This window comes from Ursus americanus, chromosome 18 (genome assembly GCF_024610735.1).
Source record: "Ursus americanus isolate L20-20 chromosome 18, mUrsAme1.1.p, whole genome shotgun sequence".
In the NCBI taxonomy this organism is placed as follows: domain Eukaryota; kingdom Metazoa; phylum Chordata; class Mammalia; order Carnivora; family Ursidae; genus Ursus; species Ursus americanus.
Window position 1 is genome coordinate 4001540 of NC_142144.1, and position 23983 is coordinate 4025522.

Below are 23983 nucleotides of genomic sequence, written 5' to 3' on the forward strand. Positions count from 1 at the left end.
GCCGAGGTGGGCGAGGGAAGGGGGCCTCGAGGGCCCCCTCTCCGGGCAACCGGGCCCCAGGCCTCTGTAGAGACCTCCCGAGAAACTGAAGTGCCAAGGAAGCGGTGGCCGGCGGCAAACGAAGGAAACGTTGGTTAGGTGGCACACGGCCCCTTGTTTCTCAGAGGCACTCAGAGAACTTCACTAGCATGAACTCCAAGGCTGGGTGTCATGTGGCATCGCCCGCCGCGCGCCACGCCGCGAGGGACGCCACGCGGAGCGGCCACCCGGTCCCGGGACCCCGGCGCCGTGGCCCGTGGACGTCTCGGGACCCGGAATGGGCGCGGCCGCAGGAGCCGGCGGGGCAGCTACGCGGGGTCCTCGCGCGCCGCCCACGTGGGGCCGAGCCGAGCCGTGGGCCGGGTTCGCGGGGTCCGGCCGCGCCAGCCAGTGCCGGGGCACGCCCGTGTCTGCCTTTGCCACCGTCTTACCGCGCGCCATGGCCGCCGTCGGCGGGCTGCTTCTCCACGTTCCCGAGTCCCCGACCGCTGCCCCCAGGACGCTCTCGGGATCCCGCCGGGCCCAGGCGAGGCGGGTGAGTTCTGACCCGGCTTCAGAGCCCTCCGCACTCGAGGCTCGGCCCGCCGCACGTCGCGAGCTGCCGCCTCGCCTCTGGGGAGGGTTTCGAACTACTGACGGAGTTAGGGGAGAAAGGCTGTCTAGCAGCTTCTGGAGAAGTTGCTGAACGGCACGTGTCTGAGCTCGGAACACCACCCTGCGGGGATGTTCTGGGCAGCCGCTGGCTCGGGCTGCTAGTTGGAGGGTCCCGAAGGTCGTGTAAGGGTTGGGAGGCTGATTCCCGCCCAAATTAGGAACTGCCGCCGGGGTTGAGTGCCAGCTCGGGCACTTGCCGGCCACACCTCCTAACTTCTCTCAGCCACCGTTACCTCAGTTGAGGGTCGTTTGGTTTAGGAACGAGGTCTGGAGACTAGAGCTCTCCTTCAAGAGCTTTCAAAAATGGCATAGATTCTCACCCACGTGCAGTGGGGAAAGAGAATACGGAGCGCGAGTCTAATCTGCTCACTAGGGAGGGCAAAGATGCATTAAATTTAAACCAGAGCTGAAAACTGGCTTCTAGGATGATTGACTTCTGTCCTGGAAGAGAGGAGGGCCGCAAGGCAGAAAATCTGTTGTAGAAGCCTGAGTTATCACAGAGGCCAGAAATTATACCACCTCGTGCCAGGGAAGGTGTGTGTTTTCTCCAGAAAGCAACAGGTAATTCCGTTGACAGTTGCCGACGTTCAGTTCAACCACTTTGTTGAAGCTGATACTGCTCGAGTTCATATAAGGATTCTCTTTGGTGATTTTTCAGTGATCAGGCTTTAGGATTTAGAGGTTTGGGAGTAGGAGTTTTCAGCTAGCCGGTGGGGTTGCTGCTTCTCTGGGAGGAGGCAGGGGAAGTACTGAAGAGCCACGGGGAGCATGGGATTTGGAGTCGGACAGACCTGGGATTAGATGCCTGCCTTGCAACATGCTGGTTTTGTGAACTTGGGGAAGTTATTTCGCCTCTCTGAACCTCACATTTCCACTTTGTAAAACGATTGTAAAATGAGGAGTAGACATAAAATTGCCCACCAAATAAAGGGCAGATACAAACAACAGTTTCTACTTCATATAAAGTTATCATGAGAGGTCAATGAAATAATATACATAGAGACTACGTATTTTCTGGCCCATAGAAGCACTTAATAAATGCCAGTGGTAAATAAAGTCGTATTGGCTCCATTTTGAGTAATGGAATTGCTATGTCCAGAGGTCACTGGGGTGCTTGTGCCCTGGAGGTGCCTAGTAACACAGAGGAAGCACTATTAATACCTCCTTGAGTGAGTTGAAGGAATAAAACAGGATATCTGGCTTTACGATCACTTGAACCACTGTGTCAAAAGGATGTCTATTAATAAGATGACAGGTGTCCGAGTGCCCTCATCTGCACCTGCATTTTTTGCTTGTCTTGAATGAGAGTTATAGCTATGCCAATCAGATTGGCCAGTGGCCTGAATTTGGGACAGGTAACTAATATACTGAATTTGGAAAGGCCTCGACAACTTACGTGTTGCTATATGTAACAGTATATACTGTTTTCTTTCTAGAAATGTTTTTTGATTGTTCAAGTAGTATAAGTTTATTGTAGGAAATAGGGGAAGGGGAAGTACGTTGAAGGAAAAAAACCCCATAATTGCCATACTCAGAGGTACCTCTGGTTAACATTTTGGTGTGTATCCTTCTAGAAAACAAACAAGGGATCAAGCTACACTTGATGTTTTCCAACCAATTAGGATACAGTTAATAAATAGTATTATAGCATAATTGTCAGGAACCATGACTGTAGAATCAGTGCCTGAGCAAAGCCTGGATCCCTCAGTGATCCTGGGACAAATTACCTCATATCTCTGCCTCACTGTTCTCATCTTAAAATGGGATGATACCAGTACCTGTATTGATGCATTAGATAATTCACCTGAGTACTTAGCATGTTGCCTGGGGTCTAGTATATTTATTAATATCAGAGACATGGTATTTAGACTTGGGGGCTAGATGGGCCCTAGAGGTCATCCGCCAGAACCCCCTCGTTTTATGGGTGCAAGAACAGAGACTCAGAGGGAGGTAATTTGCTTAATGTTGTAGAGCTGACTTCTTAGTAGGTTCAGGTACGTTTTTGCTCCTCTTTGCTCAGATGCCACCTCATGAAGCATTTCTGTTTCCTGGCCTCCTTTCCCCTTGCCGTAGGCCATGGTAGTCTTCTTGTTTTGTGCTTTCATAATCCTTTGTTCATATCTTTTCTGAGTACAAATATACGTTTGGGTTTGTGGTTTTATGCTTTTGTCTCTTCCACTAATCTGTGAGTTCCTCAAGGGCTTGGCTAAATTTTCCAGCCTTGTATCCTCAGAACCAAGCTACTTGAGGGCTGCTGAGTCGTCAGTTTTTTAAGTGACTTTGTTGTGGATACTGGGGAAGAAAAGCTAACAAGCAGTGCAGTAGTGTCCACATTATGGGAAGGGATAATTCCATTGTGTGTCATTCATCTTACAAGCATCTACTGAGCACTTACTTTGGGCAGAATTGAGCCCATACAGGGGATGCAGTGCCACGCAGCACAGACTTGTCCATTCCCTTACAGAGTTTAGTCTAATGGGGAGGACTGATACCACATAACAAATTACATTTTATGATGGTAATTGTACTGAATGCTACAGCGAAGAAAAAAGGTACCAGGAGAGCCAAGAGTAGGAGCCCTGGCCTAACTAGGTGGAGAGACGAGGTCAGTAAAGGTTCTTCTGAGGACCCGGTAAGCCTAGATCTGAAGGATGAGTTTGAGTTAGCGAGCCAAAGGGCGGGTTGCAGACATGGGTATGGCAATAGCATGTGCAAAGGCCCTGAGGAGGGAAGGAGCATGGCGCGTTCTAGGAACTAAGGAAGCGCAGGACAGCTGAGGCTGATGAGATGGGCAGAGGCCAGCTTCTAGAGGGCTTTATAGATAATATTATAGGTTTTCGATTTTAGCCCAGGATCAGTGGAAAGCCTGTGAAATATCGTGCTTAATTCTGAATATTTTTAGAGAACAGTTGATATGGGAATAAAAGGTGACTGGGATGATAAACGATTGAAAGCTCGTGTCCTATTTGGGCTGTTCAGTCCAAAGAAGAGACAAAAAGTTAGATGATGTGTGAAGGAATGTGGTGCACAGGAGGAAGTAAGCTTGTTTTGTGTTGCTGCAGAAAGCAAACCTCAGACTAGCAGACAGATGATCGAGGTGGAGGATCTCGTCTGAGTGTCAGAAACAGCTTCCTAACCCCTAGAATTTGGCATCTCGAGGGATGGAGAGCAGTAAGGGGAGGTGTGTAGGCAAGGCCTACTGCAAGGCCACTTGTTGGGGAGTTTGTAGTAGGGAATCCGTGCATGGTGGGAGTGGCCTTTAGGCCTCTTTGTGCTCCGGGAGTCTGTAGTTCCATAAATCAAAGAACGTCAGCACATTTCATTCTGCCTTGAAAATGATTCAGCAGACCTGCAACTTGACTTTATCTCTTTCTTTAATCTGAACATTCATAAACTTGGGACTTTGTAAGAATAGATCGTAAAATGGAGTAGGTCAATACTTTATTAATAGTAAATACTCGAAGTTGAATTTATTGAATTATTTAGATATAGGAATCCTGTAGTTGTCAGGAACAAGGAACTATTATTGGTAGGTTAGCCTGAAGCTGACAGTCATGGCCAAAGCAAGCTGATGTGTAAATGGAATCCGTCATTTCAAGTTAAGGGGAAATAACATTCCAAGAGAAACCCAAATGCCAGAATAATAAGCCCTGGCTACTCGTGGGATGTTTTTCATTCCTGTGTAAATTGGAAGAGAAGGCCAAAGAAAATAGAATGTTTCTTCAAAGAAAATTGGATGTTTCTTCTCCTGGGAGAAGTTTGGACATCACGCTTGTGGCCATATCCATGTTACAGAAATAAGCAACAGGCAAGAAAATGCCGAGTGTTGTAGCCTGTAATCGGCGATCAGATGGGAACCTGAAAGGCCAGGAGAGTTGGGAATAATTGTGGTAGAAGTGATGGATGGAGCAGAATTCTCATTTGGAATGGAAACGGCAAGTAGGAATCGTCTCCAAGCCATCTGAATCTGGGGGAGCAGCGTGAGGGGGAGGATGACAGCGATCCAAGCGCTCTGGGATAGAGCAGTAATGAAGGTTTCCGCTTCCTGGGCATGGGCTGGGATGCAGCCTCCCATGTCTAGTCACCAACAGGCTTTGTTGATGGAGAGAGAGGATGCGCTCCCCCTCCCCTGGTCTTTTTGTGTAGATGGACATCTGGGGATAAGGATTGACTTAGCATGCACACTTCACAAGGTGGGTTTCTCTTCCCTTTAAAGAGACTCCCATTTGTTCATATTCAGCCCCACAAAGGTTTCTCCCTTCTTGATCCTCACCCTCATCTTGGTTGAGTTGATGGTGAAGATGGATGGTGAGGTCTACTGGATGAATGAGCTGAGATTTTTGTGTTCTGTTCTTCTGTTTTATTTTGTTTTTTTCTTTTTGGGAAAAAAAAAAAAAAAGCTGAGTCAAAGAATCTGATTGCAGACCCTAAACTGTTGCTTGACATATGGGGCATAATGATCTCTGCAGGGAGAGATGCAATTCTGCGGGCAGTCAGGCTTCACTCTGAGGTCTGTCTTCATGGACTAATGCATCTCTTGTTGCTCTTGCCTTTTGGGAACAACGCAGCAAGCAGAGGCCACCAAAAGAAAACACCCAGCATCCAGGGAGGCTCCCCCAGCGAAACGGAGGAGCGAGGCGTCATTTCTCCCAGCCGAGAGAGCTGCTGCTAAAGAAACACAAAGGACTTTTAAGGGGAAGGCACAGAAAACATTTTCTCCGAAGAAACCTTCAGTTGGTGTGAGTGATGGAACCCGGGAACAGAAACCGTGCGTTAGGACTTCATCATTATTTAAAAACAACCCTGAAATCCCGGAGCTCCACAGGTATGTTCAGGGGCAGGTGTGCTTCAGGAATAGGAGGAGTTAAGCGTATTCTGCCTTGTTCTCTGTCGATCGGAACTGATGCCTGGGTTTTGTTCGTCATTCGCAGACCTGTAGTAAAGCAGGTGCAAGAAAAGGTGTTCACTTCGGATGCTTTTCAGGAACTGGACCTCCACCCACATTTAGTAAGTATCTCTCAGTGTCTTGTGCGGTCGGTTTTTTCAGTGTGGTTATTCCTTGGGAATGTCTGTGAAATGACAGTTCTAGGAAGAAAAATCAAAGAATGGTTATTTCTGTTCCAATTTACGTGAATGAAGTCAGATCGGTAAGATGCTCTTCTAGGACAATCCCAGTGAGCTTAGGTCACTGTTCACTGTCCTCACCTCCATCCCCACCCCCTTTTTAAAGAACTAAACACTTTCCTTACCTAACTCAAATTAGGCCTGGGGCTCCACTTACTGGGCTCTAGGAGAAGCTCCTAATTAGTGGGTAGATGGGACATGGAGGCCGATCTGGGTGGCGGGGTCACAATGACTGAAAGAGAGGGAACTGAGCTGGCATCTTCCTATCAAGGGTAGTCTGTTGTTACAAAGAATTGAAGGAACACGAGGCGATTTTAACATACATTTTCTACAAACAGATGGATTTTTTTGTTTGTTTTTGTGACCGTGAATGAAGTTTCCACTCTTATTTATGAGTAAGAGAAAAATGCATTAACTTTCAGGGAGTCTGGATTTCCTTTGCTGCCATGGTCACAGCTCACTTTCTCCTTTAGGGTGGCTTGCATAAGCTGTTCGCTTACGTCCGGGTTTGAACAGGGACGTCGAGGGGGTTTGTGCTGGGGACATTTGGGGATGGATAATTCTTTGTTGCGGGCACTGTCCTGTGCATGGTGGGGTGTTCAGGAACACTCTGTGACTACTCACTTGATGCCAGTGGCATCCCCTGCCCCACTTGTGACAGCAAAAATTCCTCCAGACGTTGCCACATGTGTGTGTGTGTTTGTGTGGAGGGGGATGGGGGTGGGGTGTGGGCAGAACCGCCTCCAGGTAACACTTACTGGTTGGAAGAACTTGAGCACGGCCATCGGTTTTATCCCAGTGTCTTTTCCTTTGCGTCCCTCATTTACATTAAATATATTTGTGCCAAAAAAATCGATAGTTAAAAATACTTCTTTTGTGTGTTCTCTTTTAGATTTCCACGATAAATACGGTCTTAAACATGACTAGAATGACCAGGTAAGGGTTCCAGGCCAGTCTTGCTTTTCTTAAGCCTTGAGTGGTTCTGAGCAGTGGGATCTGAATTACCTGTGGTGTGCGGAGCAAATCTGCGTCTTTGTGTTAGAGAGCGCGGCTGGGTGGCTGCCCGTTGAGGGCTTGACACGTCACTTACCACCCAGTCCCCGACTTGTGAGAGGGAGAGACTGAGTCGCTAACTACTTCTGTTCTCAGCTCTGAACCGGTCCGGAAGATGTCTGCATGTGATCCCACTCCTGTCCATGCTACCCTGAAAATAATATGTCCACAGTGTAGAATTTATCATGCCGTTTTTTAGTAGTAAGAACTAGAGCAAGCAAAAAGAGAGGAGTAAATATTTGGTTGGATATAATGGGATATTGAAAAAAACTTTTTTGAGTGTTTAATAGTGATGACTCTTGGAAAATAGAATAGTAAGAGGTGTAGAGAAGAGGTGAACTTCCTTTTTGTGAGTATGTATGCTTTGTATTTTACATTTTACTCATCTCCACACTTTACTTAGAGGTGCAAATTAATCAAAGTCTTGAAGAATAAAAGGAGGACATCCCTTACCCATTTTTTTGTTCAGTTTCAGCAACCAAATTTAAATGAATTCTGTGCCCTTTTTGTTGTTTGTTTTTAAATACACATGTGGACACACATCTTAGTGTGTGTATGATAGTCACGCCTTGGTTTTTGGAGACTGGGAAGCAGCCCCAGCCTATCTGGATGGCTCACAGGCTGCCTTGTACTCTCTTGTATGGAATCTGGCCGCCACATCTTACTGTGTCCCATTGCCTACCACGGGAGGTATGCCCTTGTGACAGCTCCCGCTTGTCATCACGCCTGTGCCATTTTTCTTTTTAATTCGTTTGCTAGAGCGGCCAATCCCTGGCTAGCCTCAGTATTTTCGGCTGAGTTGCAGAAATTTAACTGAGGTTTTACCTCTCCAGTCATCAGAAGTTGAATGTTTAGGTGACTTCTGAGGTGGCAGTTGGCAGGTGCAGCAAAGCGTGGGGGCGGTTGTGATTTGTGTGTCCTGTGTCTCTGCCTGTAAATAGGAGAGGCTAAAATATTATAGTTCAGCATGTGTTCTTTCTTTTGGGTGGCCCAAGCGTTCAGAAGCAAAGTATTCCCGTGTTGCTGGAAGGCAGAGATGCTCTGGTGAGATCGCAGACAGGCTCAGGTCAGTCGTCACTTAACTTCTTTTCCCCTGACACCCAGGCCACACTCACATAGTAGGTTCCATAGTGTAGTGTCTGTGGCGGCGGTGGCTTTGTTTTGTTGGGGGAAGGAGGGAGGCCATGCCTGCTCTTAATTGGAGCCCTGAATTTGTTCCCCTAGTGAAAGGAAGAGGGTGGTTGGTGGTGCTGTGAGCAGGAGTGATCAGGAGGTGGTCAGGCCACTGTCAGTCTCTCGAGCCTCTGTCAGGGCTCTGCCCAGTACCACCAGCTGTGGCCCGAGCTGCCCTCCTCCCTGCAGCAGGGGATGAATATGTTCTTCTGATACTGACGCACAGTGCTGGCATGAGCACACGCTGTTCGGATGCCAGTTGTTTTGCTCCAATACGGAATACAGGTTCTGCGTGTTCCAAAATTATCTATAGACGTGTACTGCCCCTCTTGTGCCCAGAATGGCAGGTTGGCGGTTCACCACGCCCTCCAGCTCAGCCACCATTCAGGTGGGTGGAACCGAAGCTTTTGCCATTCCTTGGTTTCTCCACAGTCTTTAGAGGCTGGCTTCGGGTTCCAGCTGGCTCCTAAGTACGTCGGCGCCGTGCAGGTCATTCACTTAGCCATGAAGCTCATTTGCATGGTGAAGGATGACTTTAAAGGGGTTTCCTAGCTTGGAGGGTGGTCCTCAAGTTGAGCTTTTGTGTAACTTGGGAAGCGTGTCATTGTCTCCCTTAGCTGGATAAAGGAGCTGAAGCTGCAGGTTTTTTGGGCAGTACTGGCTTTACACACAAAATTGGGAGTTGTGGCAGACGGGCAAACCTGTTTTCACCTCTCTTGGATGTAGGATGTGCTTTTCCTGTCCCCCGAGTCTAGTGCTACCCAAAGGTAGCAAACCCGTCTTCTTTACTATTGTTGCTTTTTCTACGTCTGCAGGGTCTGTGATTTTAATTGCTTTTGTACTTTTTTAAAAGGTAAAACTCTTGCCTACTGCATCCCTGTGGTCCAGTCTCTTCAAGCAATGAAGTCAAAAATACAGGTGAGTATAGTGTTTTTCTGTCATTGCTCATAGTGCATAAGCAGCATTGAACTGAACCAAAGCAGTAATACTGGGACCAAAAGAGTCTGTTTCCATTTAGCATGATTTTCTTCTTTTTGATTCATTTATTACATAAACACATTGCACCCGAGGACTGTGCCCAGAGTAGAGTAGAATAGAATAACTATTGTGTAATCATCGTGTCAGGTCTAGTAGGAAACATTTGTAAAATACACGTTCCTCATGCCAAACATTGTACTGGATTCTTTGCCTGTGTTGTATCTTCTTGAATCTGAAATCCGACCCCCTGACCCGGGAAGTTACAGGTATTACTGTTACCCTAAGTTTATAGAAAGAAATGGAAGCTTGGAGAGCAGTGGTGGAATACTTGTTTTTAGTTGGGTTCCCCGGGGCCTGTAGGAGGCACATTAACTGCCAGACTCCAGGGGCGCAGGCATCATTTCAAAACCCAGCCCAGAGTCCCACAAATACGTCCTGGTTATCCTCAGTGCAGAGGACCTGGTAAGATCTGAAATAGGAAGTGAGGTAGGTGCACAAGCAGGTGAGAAGAGCTAATTGGTTACTTTTCTTTTTTTTCTCAGTTTGGACATAATTAGGCATGTTTCCAGCCTCCCTGATACTGGGTGACAAGCAAGTAGTGATAGCACTGGGTTATAGCCCGCAGGCTAAAACAAACATCCATGAGTACAAACTGATAGAAACAAATTATCGCGTAAATGGGTAAACACACGGGAGAAGGACAGGCCCTCCTCACAGTAGAATTCCCACGGAGAGACGCGGAAATGACGGCCGTAGAGCGTCTGGCTGGTGCCTTAGTAATACTGTGTCACACAAGGGTCATCCCAGATGCTGAAACGAGGGGGCAAAAGTCTGATGAAAAATGGGATATTTACCTAGTGTTGAAGGATCTCCCTACGAGATACGTCTTAATCACAAAGGGAAAAACAGCCACTTTACAATGGAGAAGCCTGGCTGCCGCCACCTTAGCCACCTCCAGATAGGTGCCCAGAGGACACAGCACCACTTCTGTGGTTTTCCTGCCCCAAATGTGTGACCCGGTTTTAATCGTGAGCAAATAGCAGACAAACACAGATCTAGAGACCTCCTACAAAGCGACTGGCCGTTACTGTTCGAAAGTGTTGAGGTCACCAAAAGCAGAAGTGCTGGAGACCTGCTCCAGGTTGAAAGAGACAAAGGAGGCGTGACAGCTCAGTGCAACATGTGGTCCTGAACTGGGCCCTGGTCTGGGGAGAGGACGCTGAGAGGTCACTCAGTGAGGTCGGAATACAGGCTGCAGATTAATCCAGAGTTGCACGTCAGTGCTGATTCCCTGGTTTTGATCATCGTACTGGGATTTTGAGAATTAATAACCATATAAGGAAACTAGGAAAAGGGTATAAGAGAGTTCTCTGTACTGTTTGTGTAATTTTTTTGTAAGCCTAAATTTACTTCAAGGTAAGTTTTTAAATTTTACTTAAACTTTTATTTAAAATCAATAAAACAAGTCCTACACAACGTCCAAGTGATGGAACCTTACATAGACATTGAAAGTGGTATTTTTTTTCAGTTTGTCTTTGTGAACTTGACAAGTGTTCTTGCCTGTTAAAAAAAGGCAGGTACAAGACAGTATGTACAGTATGATCTGATTTCATAAATAATACTCTGTACGTGTGTGTGCATAAAAAGACAAGAAAGAAACTATTAATAGTGATTTCCTCTGAGGTGGATAAGTGAGGAATGTATTTCCTACAGGTGACTGATTTTTTCTTCCCTTTGGGCACTTTTCAGTGAGGTAATTCATATAAAGGACTTAGCATTATAGCGGTGCCTAGCTAGAGAAGGAGAGAGGCCAAGTATTGCAGTAATGTGGGAAAGTCTCATCCATTTATAAATTCCAGGAGGGTTTCTTGCTAGCAGTGGGTTTTTTGTTTTTTTGGTTTTTTTATAAGGTTGGAGAGTTGGGGAATATTTGAGCTGGCGTGGGTCCTGTAGTTCCAGCCCAACTGTCTCATTTCATAGGTCGGTGACCTGAGGACAGGAGAGATTAGATTCCGTACCTAAGGGAGACCATGTGGTGGGCAGCTCTGCTCAAAGCCTGGCTCTGAGTGTGTCTTTAGGCAAACCATTTCATCCCGCTGTGCCTCCGTGACTTCAGGTGTCGTGCATGTCTCCCGGGGTTACCACGAGGCTCCTGAGCTAAAGCTCGGGGGGTGGGGTGGGGTGGAGAGCTGGTGTCCAGCTTCTGGAAGCAGTACCTGCCCGTGAGGCGCGAGCTCTCACTGTCCACAGCACAGCTACATGGCTAGTGTGAAAGGCAGCGATTTGATTTGCTTATATCTAGAAACGTTCACCAGCCATGTCTTCATTTTTACTTATTCCATTTATTTTGGCGTCAACAACAGTTCGTTCTATTAAAGATTGAAATATTCTGTAAAAGGAGTTCTCTAAGTCCAAATGTAATTCATTTATTTCAAGTAATATTCAATAGAGACCCTTGGAGTTCATTGTAAAATGATCTGACCTGTAAAAACCTATCTGGAGGGAGCAGCAGACTCAAGGCACCCAGCAGACACCCAGCAGAGCCATAAATTACTCTGGTGATGGAATGAGAACGGATTGCTTTTCCGTGTTTTCACTCTTTCGGTTATTTGGGCTCTGATTTTTTTAACAACACATCCATCCTTCTTTACTCACTTCTGCCCTGCGAGGAATTGATTTTTCTTTCTTCTTCTCTGTGTAGTAACACCTTTTGAAATGTCAGAATCTCCTAACGTCACACTGTGGCACGTTGCTACTGTTGTACTAACATGTTTGCCGTTCCTCGCCCGGGCTTCAGTGCAGCCTCGAAGACTTGCTGTCGAGTACAGACGGCTCTAGTTTGAATTCCAAATCCTTCTCTCCTTGTGGGTAAATGTTTCCTATGCAAAACATGAAAACCATGCTTGTAATTGAATCTGCTCTAAATCTGCGCTTAGCTCTACACTAACATTGTTTTGATTAATTCCTAAGTGTCTGTGAGCCCTTCAGAGATGCAAGACACCGCTGACTTGGAGGCCTGTATCGGGTTACTTTTTGTGTAATTTCTCTTATTATTATCTTTGTTGTTATTTTTTTAGATATAATGTACATGTTAAAAAAAAATTTAAAAGAGGACCAAACAACACATGGTGGGAAGTCAGTCTCTTATCCTTCCCTCTCCCCCATGTGGCACAGCTCTCTCGGGGTGCGAGGTCCTCCCGCCAGCCTGGGGGCCCTCCCAGGGCTCGTCTCTGCAGAGAGAGCAAGTGTGAGCGCAGAGTTCCCCTCCCCCTTCAGTCGGAGCTTCTGTGTGTTGGTTTTTCTGTTGTGTTCGGTTTGCTACACAAGTGGTTGCTTGTTGTGCATGATGTTTTGTCCCTTGCTCTTGTTCGCTTGGTATGTTTTGGGGTCGTTTCTTAGCAGTGCCCTGCCCATCTGCCTTGCCTATTTAATGGCCGTTGAGTATCCTGCTGCCTGTCACTACAACAGATTCACCGCATAAGTCCCTCCTTGGTAGAATTTACATTATGTCAGTATTTTGCTACAAACAAGGCTGTTCTCCATACTTCACAGTCTGTAAAATATTTTACTTTTTTATGCGTACTTACGGGTGCATCTTCTAGAGAAATCCCTGGAAGCGGAAGTGGCATGTTTATTTGGTAGATAACGCTGCAGTTGAACTTCAGTGGGTGAAGCCAGGGTGTGCTCCCCACAGCGGGGCACCCAGGAGCCCCGGCTCGCCTGTGCCCTTGTGACACTACCAGCTATGTTGGTTTTGCTCATTGGACAATGGAATTGAACATCTCTTCATATGTGTAAAAGCCATGTTTTGAATTCTTGTTTCCATAAATTGGCTATTTACATTCTTTCTCCATTTTTCAACTTAAGTTGTTGTGATCTTTTGTATTTTTATTTTTTAATTGAATCACAGACCTTTGTGAACTGAAGAAATTGGCCCTTTCTCTTACATGTGGGGTGTTTTCCCCTCATTTTGTCATTTAATACTTGGTTTTGTTTAGGTATTATTTTCCCATTCTGAGTTAAAAATTTTTACCAAATAGGGGCGCCTGGGTAGCGCAGTCGTTAAGCGTCTGCCTTTGGCTCAGGGCGTGATTCCCGTGTTCCGGGATCGAGCCCCACATCGGGCTCCTCCGCTGGGAGCCTGCTTCTTCCTCTCCCACTCCCCTGCTGTGTTCCCTCTCTCGCTGGCTGTCTTTCTGTCAAATAAATAAAATCTTAAAAAAAAATTTTTTTTTTACCAAATAGGATTTATTAGTGTTTTTTTTATAGTTTCTGAGTTTTACATCATCTATAAAAAGGCCAACTTAATTCCAACTTTTCTGACTTGGTTGTTGAAGTCTGAATAATTTATCTTTTCCCTACTGATGCAAAATGCACCTTATTTCCTACAATTCTGTGTATATTTGATTCTGTTCTTTTTTTTTTTTAAGATTTTATTTATTTATTTGACACAGAGAGAGAGTGAGAGAGCACAAGCAGGGGAAGAGGCAGAGGGAGAGGGAGAAGCAGGCTCCCCGCTGAGCAGAGAGTCTGACTCAGGGCTCAGTCCCAGGACCCTGGGGTCATGACCCAAGCCAAAGGCAGACACCTAACCGACTGCGCCACCTGGGCGCCCCTATATTTGATTCTGTCTTATTTGCTTTTGTAATCTCAATTTATATGCCAGTATCAATTTTTTTTAATTATGGTAGTTTTAATTTGTTTTAATATCTGATGTTTTTCAGACATATTTTGGTTATTCTTGCACATTTATTTTTCATAGGAACTTTGAAATCAGCTTGTCTGAATATATGTATTATTTTATATATGTCGTGTGCACATATGCGTATCTGTGGCAGTTTTGTTAGGTTTGCACTACGTTTGTGGGTTGACTTAGAATTAGCTTATTTGTAATATGGAGCCATATTATCAAGAATAGGATACATTTTCCCATTTATTCAAATTTTATTTTATGCTCCTCAGAAGTGTTTAAAAATGTCTGTCATATGGATTTTGAACATTTTTTGTCAAGCTTCTTGTTGTTGCTGCTCTGGTGTGATTTTTTTTCCCCCTTCCATTGCATTTTGTAACTTTTTTGCATAAGAAGGCTGTAGGTTTGTGTATATTAATTTTGCATTCAGCTACTCGACTGAGTTGTCTTTTTTGTAGTAGATTTTCAATTGATTCTCTTCAGGGTTTTATTTTGTTTTGTTTGGTTTTGTTGTTTAGTATAAAATATTATCTGCTAACAATGACAGGCTTACCTCCTACTTTCCAGACTCATACATATTTCTTTCTCTTGTCTGATTGCATGGGCCAGCACCTTTAGAACAAGGTTGCATAATAATAAGCGTAGTGGGCATCGTAGTCCCTTTCTTAATGAGACTGCCGCTGATGCGTGCAAAGGGCCCCTCAAGTTCTCTCCACCTGGAGTCCTGTGACCTTAGTCCACCCACTCACGGCATTTCTTTCCTTCTGTGTCGATAGCGCAGTGACGGCCCCTATGCCCTGGTACTGGTGCCAACGAGAGAGGTAAGCAGTCTCACCTTCGGGATGGGTTTTAAGCAGGTACTTTCCTTTTGGAAGTAAGATCCTTTTGAATTTAAAAGTGGGTTTTACCATTTTTCTCCCTTCTGCACCCTTACCTTTGCCTGGGGCCATCCTTTTGGTTCCCGTCAAGAAGAAAAATTCAAGTACTCTTTGAAAATCATAAGCTAAGTACAGAAAAGCATTTCCCTATTGTCTAAAAACCAATGACACTATAATTTCTGTACTTTTAAAAGGAATTAAAATAATTACATATTCTACTTTTTTAGTTTGTTTTATAACTTAATTAAAAATTAGAGCAGTCGGCCTTAAAATAGACTTTTTTTTTAAAGAGGCTACTGTACCAAAAATTTTACTTGTTCTTCGAAGTTAAGCTTCTTAACATTTTTCTTCTTTCTTGGAAATCTCTTCCGTCTGATCTATTTTATTTGCCTAGAGAGGCAAGTTTAGATTAGGGTATCTGTTTTCTATATCAAATGCTAATCACTTCCTTGCAGAGAATTGATCATGGAGATGGAGGTTTCTACTTAGCCTGTTACACAGCCTGCCGTGATGCCCTGTCTCGGCTCAGTCCTGTGAAGGAGTAGGCATGAAGCTATTTAAATTTTTACAGCAGCAAACTTGCTACTTCCCTAGGATGCATCATGAATACTGAGCATGTGGAAACTATATACATCTCCTTGGATAAATGGATTATGTTGAGGCTTCTTGATGCTGGTTAATGGTTATAACCTACATTAATTTTCACTTTCTCTGGTTTCCACTGGGCTCATTGGATTTTGTTCCTTTAATAGACTTGGGGAGTGACCACCTTTCAGTGCTCTATTTGGCACATTCGAAGGGTACCACATACCACCTTTAAAGCAATGTGACCAGAGGCTAGCCCGTGGACCACTATTCCAGTTTACGCCCTCCTGCATATTCTGTTCTCTCTCTTCCTGAAGGGAGGCACATTCAGGGTGATGCTGTTTCACTTCTCCATCCATGGGCTGTAGACTTGTACTTCTCTGTGTGGCACTGTGGGAATTTAAGCCAGCAGAGGGAGCACAAGACACTATTTTTGTACACGTCCAAGGAGTGGACGCAGTAGCTCTGTCCACAGTCTCCAAAGTGACAGGTTTCAGAAGCAGTGTAAGAACAAGGTGTCTTGTTCTGAGCAGATGCCATATATCAGATTTTGTTTTTCTCAAATCTCAACTTAAGGTCTGAGTTGGAATCCTAATCACTTTACATTGTCTAAAGGTTTTTAAAAGTTGGGGGCCTGAGGGTGGGGAAGGGAGGTGGGAACAAGCTTGTTGATTATATGTAACTTTTCACTCTTTACAGCTGGCTCTGCAAAGCTTTGACACTGTCCAGAAACTGCTCAAGGTAAGGTGAGCTGTGAGTTCAGTTTTATCTTTGTGTTCCCTGACTTTCTGAGAAAAGAGAAGTCGACCAGTCTTATCTTTGTTTTCAAAAAGCAAGGAATTATTTCAGTTTTTCCAGGTTCCCTGGCTGTCTCTGTTCTGCCCAGGTAAAATTTGTAAGATTTTACTGATTTACACTTTACTAACTGCCAATTTCTAGCTTAGATGACTAGTGTTTCCTGGTGCTTATAGTACTGTAGCTTATTCACCGTGGTCCCTAGCAAGCCACACGTGGAGATGCACAGGGACAACCCTGAAGCGATTGCATGGAAAGCTGTACATAGGGTCTAAGAAAGAAGAGAGAGAGGGCTTCAGAGCCAAAGCCTGCCAGCCTACCAAATTAGATGGAGAATTGATCTGTCCTTTCTTTTGTCAGGGGTGGGGAGTAAAGAAGGTTTGTGCTTGGGTTTTATTGTACCCAGAAAGGGAAAAGAGGCAGTAGACTTAGGGAAATGTTTTTTCAACTGAGGCTCCATGAGGAAAGGCAGAGAAGCTACTGGAATCGTTTAGAAAGCCCGCATTTCTCTCACTGTGCTGGAAGCTAGTTGTAGAGCTGTAATCTAAGTGACTGCTGCTGGTGTCCATAGCAGGGGCGATGCCTAGGACTAAGTGACTGCTCCTGGTGTCCATAGCAGGGACGATGCCTAGGACTAAGTGACTGCTGCTGGTGTCCATAGCAGGGGCGATGCCTGGGACTAAGTGACTGCTGCTGGTGTCCATAGCAGGGCTGATGCCCGGGAATTATGTCTGCACAGTCACGCCTCCTACAGTGAGAAGCCTGGGTCTTCCCTCCCAGCTTCTCTAAGGAAAAAGAATTTGTAATTGGTCTCTGTGTCTTCAGTAAAGGGGGGCTTTGACGGGGGACGTGGGTGGCTCAGTCAAGGTTAGGCATCTGCCTTCGGCTCAGGTCATGATCCCAGGGTCCTGGGATTGAACCCCACATCGGGTTCCCTGCTCCACAGGGAGCCTGCTTCTCCCTCTCCATCTACCATCCCCTCCCCCACCTTGTGCTCTCTGGCTATCTCTGTCAAATAAATAAAATCTTTTAAAAAAAGTGTAAAGGGGGTCTTTGCAATGATTTTCGTCTGATATCTTTCCATAGCCATTTACCTGGATTGTGCCTGGAGTGTTGATGGGAGGAGAAAGAAGGAAATCAGAAAAAGCCAGGTATGGGGACCCTTGTTTGTTATCCATTCCTGTTTGGGTCTGTGTTCTGCCTTCCTATTCAGTGAGTCTTGGTCCTTGTAAACCTGGAGAGAGCCTTACTCAAACCGTGCTTCCTAGTCCCAGAGCGTAGGGACAGATTGAGGCAGCAGGGGAGTGGTCACCTCTCGATGGTGTTGTCTTAAGGAATACTGATGAACCTACAATGGGTTCACTTCTGATGTGGTTGGTAGCAATGCTCACTATCCTCCTAAGTTCTGTCCCTTCCCTCCAGCACCCCTTAGTCCTCCTTGTTTGGTGTCCATTCCCCTTGGTGATTCTCTTTTGTCTGCATTGGGAGTTTAGGGTCTTGTTGTTTGGCTCTGTAAAAACAAGATTATAAACTTCCATAATGTTCTACACTTGGTTTTTTATATCCAAAACACTGATTCCTAATTCTGTATTGGAAGTGGTAATGGGGGTCAGGAGAAAATGTTGCAACAGGTAAATCCCAAATCATCTGTATTCTTTTTGAAATATTTTTATTGTATTATATCTTAATGCTCAGTAGTAACACCCAGTCACGTGTGTGTAGTTTGTAATTGAGGAGTAAATATTAAACTTAAAACCTAAAGGTATTGGTTGGATTTGATTCAGCTATAAATAACAACAGCCAACAGCAGTGGCACAAACCCGGCTGTTTTCTTTTTCTTTCACATTTAAGAAGCCTGATGGTAGCCCATCCCAGGCTGGTATGGTGCTCTGGTATCAGGATCTAAGTCCCTTCTAACTTTACCACTAAGTGAGGCTTCCATTTTTAAGGGTACTCCATAGTCTTAGAGAGTTGCTAGAGCTCCAGCCATTACATCTCGTTCCCTGCCATCAGGGACAAAGATAATCATACGTCCTTCCTCCAAAGAGACTTATGGGTTTTGCATATTCCCTTTGTCCTTCTATCCCATGCTCGAACATAGGCGCACGACCATACTTAACTTCAAAAGAGGCTTGAAAATACACTCAGCTAAAAATCGGAAGCTTTTACTGCTGTGGAAATATGGGATAAAGGATGTTTGGGAGTAAGAACTTAAGATTTATTCTCCCTAATCTACAGAACAAAGCTGGGCCCCCGTTGTGTGGAGGTTACAAAAAAAGATTCAGTATAAAAAAATATTCTAGCCATTAGATCACATTGGTGTGGGATAACTCATTTAGGGTGGAGGTTCCCTGGCACAGAAACCTTCAAGAACAGGCTAGATAACCATCTATCTGGAATGTTCTAGAAAGAAAGGCTCCATGGATCAGATAAAGGGCATTGGACTATATAGTAAAGATTCCTTTCAAATGTAAGGTTTTATGAATTTAATATAATTTTGAATCTTTATAATTATGTTCTACACGAGAGAACCTTGGGAGGAAAATGGAAACTCAGATATATCTTTGTATCCATTTGTCATCAAGTTTGTCGTGGCTTCACACTGTGCACGTTGGTGCTAGACGTGAATCTGTCTCCCGTGCCTGTTTCGGGTGTTTTCTCTTGATACAGCCCCCTTTGATTTACTTTCCTTTATGGTACATAATTTTAAACAGACTCCGCAAAGGAATAAATATCCTTATCTCGACTCCTGGGCGACTGGTGGATCATATAAAATCCACGAAGAATATTCATTTTCGTCGGATACAGTGGCTGATTTTGGATGAAGCAGACAGGTGAGCCTCACCCAGAAGCATGAACAGTAGGAGGAGAGGGCTGCCTCTGCTGGCCTCATTGCAGTCTTTACTTTGCATGCAGAATAAAATCCCCTCTCTTGAATCCACAGAATCTTGGATTTGGGTTTTGAAAAGGATATCACAGTGATACTCAACGCCATAAATGCTGAATGCCAGAAACGACAGAACGTCTTGCTGTCGGCGACACTCACTGAAGGTAGGTTGAAAAGGAGTGCTCTTTGTTCTTAACCGGGAGGGAGGACGTAGATGTAATGTGTGACATTTGTCCGTAGTGGTTCTCAGCACTGGGGGCAGAGGCTGAGGAGGGAGGTGCCCCTAAAGCACTGCCTTTTCAGACTCTTGTCCTGCCTTCCTCTTCCAGTCCCATCAGGCTCTCCCATGCTACCCAGGGCGTGGGGGGGGCAGCCAGGGCAGATCCTGAGCCACCTCTGTTAGGAGAGTGCTCCCAGTGCTCGTGGCAGGGCGAGAGGAAGAGAAGAGCCAGACTTCCGTCCATCCAGAGGTTTCATGAGGTTTTTTTGTGGGTGTTATCAGCCTACCTTCCTCTTAAATAACATTGACCCTTAAACAGAGACTTCTTTAAGTTCATTTCTGTCTTTCCATCTTCATGAGATGGACATTCTGAGCCCTCCTTCATAGACAGGGCACTGAGGCCTGGCAGAGTCACCCTCTTAACACAACACACAGCTCGTTTGTTCTCAGGTCTGGTTTACTCATTTTACTGACCCTATGGCAGTGTGCACATACCAGTTCTCAAAATGTATCCTAAGTAACGTTAATTTTGAGAGAGAATCCATGATTCTGTGCTCAGAAGTTTGGGGAATGCCACACCTTTCCCCCTTGTCTTAGAAATTCCTGGTGTGTGTCAACACAATAAAAGTTCTGAGAAGGCCTGTAAACCTATAAAATCCTATGACAGAATCCTGTGATGCCCTTTTATCAGTAGATAGAGCTGTAGAACCCTTCTGGGGGCTGGGAAGACAGCTGTTAGCATCCCTTTCAGTGGTCTTGCCCGGGTCGGAGTTGAGAAACGCTGGTGTGGATTCAGTGGGCCTGCCCCACCAGGTCAAGCAGAGGGCAGGCCCTTGGGGCCCTGGTGTTGCCCGTAGGGAGCCTTTTCATCAGCCTGGACGTGTGGTGTGGGGGGTGCGCCTACGAGACTAGTCTCACAGTGTATGCCTGTCACCTGTTCTGCCTCTTTCACTTTTGCTCCAAGGTGTGACGCGGCTAGCTGATATCAGCTTGCTCAATCCGGTCAGGATTTCTGTCCTGGATCAACACCATGGCCAGTCTGACCCAAAGGGCAGAGCAGTTCCTGAGGCCTCCCCTCTCCCAGCTGCTGGCGAGCCGGACAGCTTTGCCATTCCAGAGAGTCTCGACCAGCATGTGACACTGGTTCCCAGCAAACTGAGGCTCGTCTCCCTGGCGGCCTTCATCCTACAGCAGTGCAAGGTGGGACCGCACGTGAGGCCGGATCAGTCGAGGAAAGAAGGTCCCGTTTTCTTTGTGTCAGGTGTTCATAGCAACAAATTGAGGGACCCTCACTTACACACATGCACAGAAATTTTCCAACTCTGCCGTGTTTGCGAACGCAGACCTTAGCAGTCAGCGGTTCTAGGGTGGTGGTGAAGAACCCGAGGTCAGGGATGGCTGCCACGTTCGACGTGAGATCTGCCCGAATCCTTTTGTGGGCCTGAGAACCAGGAGTGTCGCAGGTGGCAGAAACATGCTGAATGCGGGCAGACAGAGGGGCCTGTGCTTGTGGTTTTGAAAGAATCCCAGGGTTTTTGTGTTTATTTACGAGATCGTGTGCGAACTTTGCCTGATATGTGGGAGAATAGTAGGTGCCGGGCCTGGAGGGTGAAGCCTCACGTCTGCTGCGTGCGTGGTCCCAGCCAGGGGGGACAGCAGCGTGCAGCCCCAGCCTACAGCGTATTGGTTTGTCTCAGATTCAGGAAACCCAGTCCAAGTTACAGCTCTGTTGTTTTCCTTTCATCTCCTCTTTGTAGCATGTTGTATCAGGATTATTTTTGTAAAATAAGTCAAAGCTGTCTGTCACCCGCGTTTCCAAATCGGGGCCAAATCCACCTGTGTGTTTTAGAGAAATACTCATTTTAGTGTCATCTGATCTTAAAAAATGTGATGGTTCTTTCCCTCTTTGTACCGATGTAGTTTGAAAAAGACCAGAAGATGATCGTCTTTTTCTCGAGTTGTGAGCTGGTGGAGTTCCACTACCACCTCTTCGTGCAGACCCTGCTGAGCCGCCCCGGGGCCCCGGCGTCAGGGCAGCTGCTACCATCTGCCTCCACACGGTTAAAATTCCTGCGGCTGCACGGCAACATGGAGCAGGAGGTGAGCACCGCACCGGGCCCCGGGAGCGGAGGCGGGAGCGTGCCCCCCTGGGGTCGGCGCTGCTTTCCCTCTCAGACCCCACGGGGGCAGGCGGGGACGCACTTCAGTTGGGTGACCCGCCGGCTCTGGAAGCAGTTCGGCTCGGCTGCATTGGCGTGGGTGAGGGCGTCCATTGTTCCTGTGTGCTCTTGCTCTGGGAGCTGCCCTCTTCCACCTGAGAGAGCTCCCAGGCCCGCCTTGGCCCGAGTCTGCCTCCAGCAGCTGTTAGGGCAACAGAGCACCGCTAAGGAGCTGGCACCAGGGAAGGGTTTTGCCTTTTTAGTACCCAGTGTGTAATTAGGGCTTGATGTCTTCAAATTAAGAGCATTAATGGAGCTAAATTGTGGATCCCATATGGTACTGCTGAGCGCGACTGCTGTCATTGTCAACAAGATACAGCGCTTTCACTCTTAACACCTTGGTTGGGAGAGGGGCTTCAGGGTCTCAGTTCTGTCCCGGCTCTGAGGAATACTGTTGTTCAGGAAGAAGAGAATAGCGTCTCCCCGATTTTAGGTTCTGAGCCACGTGGCCCTCATTCCGTTGAGGGGGTGGCGGAGAGCAGACTGAGGGGAGCACGCTGGCGCTGAAGGAGGACGCGCGGGCCCTGCAAGGGGGAGCCATCTTGTCCTTAGAAGGAGGTGACCAGGCGCTCACACAGTTAGCAAGAGACAACCAGGAATCGGAGCAAGACTTGACTGGAACCAGCTTGAAAACGCACACATCTTTAGAGCTGAAGGAGACGTTAAAGTCATCAAGTCCAGCCCCCTTCTTGTGCTCGCTTTTGTCGTTTTAGTCACTAAGGATGTGGAGCCTCAGGAAAGGGAGCTTGCTCAAGGTCACTCAAGGACAGAGCTGCTTATTTACCACAAGATTGTGTAGAATTTCCCGAGTAGTCCAGCCTTTGTGCGCGTTATAAACTCTTGGTTTTCAATTTCAAGGTCCCTGATTCAGTTGAGTTTGTTGATTTCATCATTTAACGCCATTTACCGCGTTTATTCCTCATCCTCTCAGTCTTCTTCACCCAAGGCCTTCTGTGGGGCGGGCGTGAGGATGACCAGGGAGCCGAGGACGGGCTCGGGAGGATCTAGGAGTTTGAAGAGGTCACGCAGAAGCTCTGTGTGAAATTACCTCAAACTGTTTGCCTCACATTCGAAGGGCAGTGGTCCAGCAGGGTGCTCATGGCTGTGTGCTCTGGTCCCGCCTCCGCCTGTACTGGCTGCGTGACCTCAGGAGAGCGTGTCGCCTCCCTGTGCCCCAGTTAGCCCGTCTCTCAAAGGGAGGGGACGGCACTTCTTACTTCACAGGGTCGGTGTGATGGTGCACTGAGTAAACACAGAGTACGTGCGCAGCGTAGCACCTGGTTCGTGCGCGCTCTGTGAATGTAGGTGCCGTTACTCCTGTTGTTCTGGCTCCTGCCCGAACGGTCAGCCTGCCACTTGTGGTGTTCTGTTTATTAAGTATTTAGCCTGCACGGCCTTCTCCTGAGATGGGTAGAAGATGGGAGGCCATACCTCTAGATACCGTTTTGCTGGCTTTCTCGTCCCACACTAAGCTAAAACCATCCCCGTCCCGTCTGCCTCGCTGCTGCTCCACAGGACCTTAGTACGGTCTCCCTGGTGGTTGACGTGGCCCTGGCCACGTTTCCGAGCGTTAGGGAGAAGTTGCCATTTGAAGAAGTTGCTGCCTGATCACTGTGAGGAATGCTCCCAGATCTGAATACGTTACGTCCAGTCCTCAGGACATCTCACGGGCTTTTATGAACTTCTCTGATTTTTTTCTAATTTTCACCCTACAACGCATCTATTAAACATGACCCTTCTAAAGACTGTGCAGCACTCTGGGCAAATGCAGCTGTCCTCCCCGGGGCCTGGGCGCCATTCTGGAACACAGCTCCCTGGGTCCAGGTGCCAGGCCAGACCCTCTGCTGTTTGCGCGTCCCTTGGGCAAGAAGGGACTTCACCTTTCTGTGCCTCAGTTCCTCCATCTGGAAATGGGGGTGGTAATAGTACTACTCATGGGGTTTCGTGCAGGTGAGGCGAAGTTCAGGCACGCAGCGCGTAGGCCGCCAGGTGGGATGTGCCAGCACCCTGTGCGTGCTGGTTGTCATTACCCACCGCGCTAAGTGAGGGGTGCCTGGGGCTTCTGGTCACATGACTAAGGAGCGGCACAAGAAGGACCAGAATGAGGTACACCCCAGTGGCATGATGGCTGTGTCCGAGCGGAAGGGGAGACGTCACTTTTTTTTTTCTCCACCTTTTTAGTCGTTTGGTTGTATTCCTTTTTCTGTTGCTGACAGACGGACACGGCCAAGTCTGAACTGCTCGCCGTACTGTGACTCGGGCCACGTGAGCGTGCCCTTGGCAGGCCTTTAGAGCGGACACGCCCTGTGGTGCAGCCAGACCACCTGTAGGGTTTTACCCCAAGGTTACCCCAGGGAGTGATGAAACACATGCACGACACATTACGAAGGTGTTGATCACGGCATTGGGCGTAACAGCGAACAATCAGAGACAACTGCAGCTGCCCGTCACGGAGCAGTGACGGAGCTGAATGCAGATTTATTGGCCCAAAAGGACGTTCCTATTCTGTTGGTACAAGGGCACGTTAGTAGTAGAAGTAGCGTACTGCCGTTGAGAAGCCAAACGTGGGTCACGTGCCCAGAAGGGGTTGCCAGCGGTGGTGGTTTGTTTGAGTGGTGGGATGATTTGGTTTTCTTCCTGTGACTTAATATATATAATTTTCTACAGTTGAAATATATGGTTTTTTTC

At 46.8% G+C, this 23983-nt stretch overlaps 1 protein-coding gene across 1 annotated transcript in view; it reads left to right on the forward strand.

Annotated features, from left to right (window-relative positions):
- The first annotated feature begins 92 nt into the window (after positions 1 to 92).
- Positions 93 to 23983, forward strand: part of DDX31 (DEAD-box helicase 31) — a 68621-nt gene continuing 44730 nt past the window's right edge. Inside the window, 13 exon segments of the mRNA XM_045771289.2 lie at positions 93 to 574; positions 5262 to 5518; positions 5625 to 5700; positions 6710 to 6753; positions 7866 to 7936; positions 8897 to 8961; positions 14488 to 14532; positions 15874 to 15915; positions 17056 to 17120; positions 18684 to 18803; positions 18914 to 19020; positions 20041 to 20276; positions 20997 to 21176. Of these exon segments, the coding sequence (XP_045627245.2) occupies positions 317 to 574; positions 5262 to 5518; positions 5625 to 5700; positions 6710 to 6753; positions 7866 to 7936; positions 8897 to 8961; positions 14488 to 14532; positions 15874 to 15915; positions 17056 to 17120; positions 18684 to 18803; positions 18914 to 19020; positions 20041 to 20276; positions 20997 to 21176 (1566 nt within the window). The 5' untranslated portion in view covers positions 93 to 316.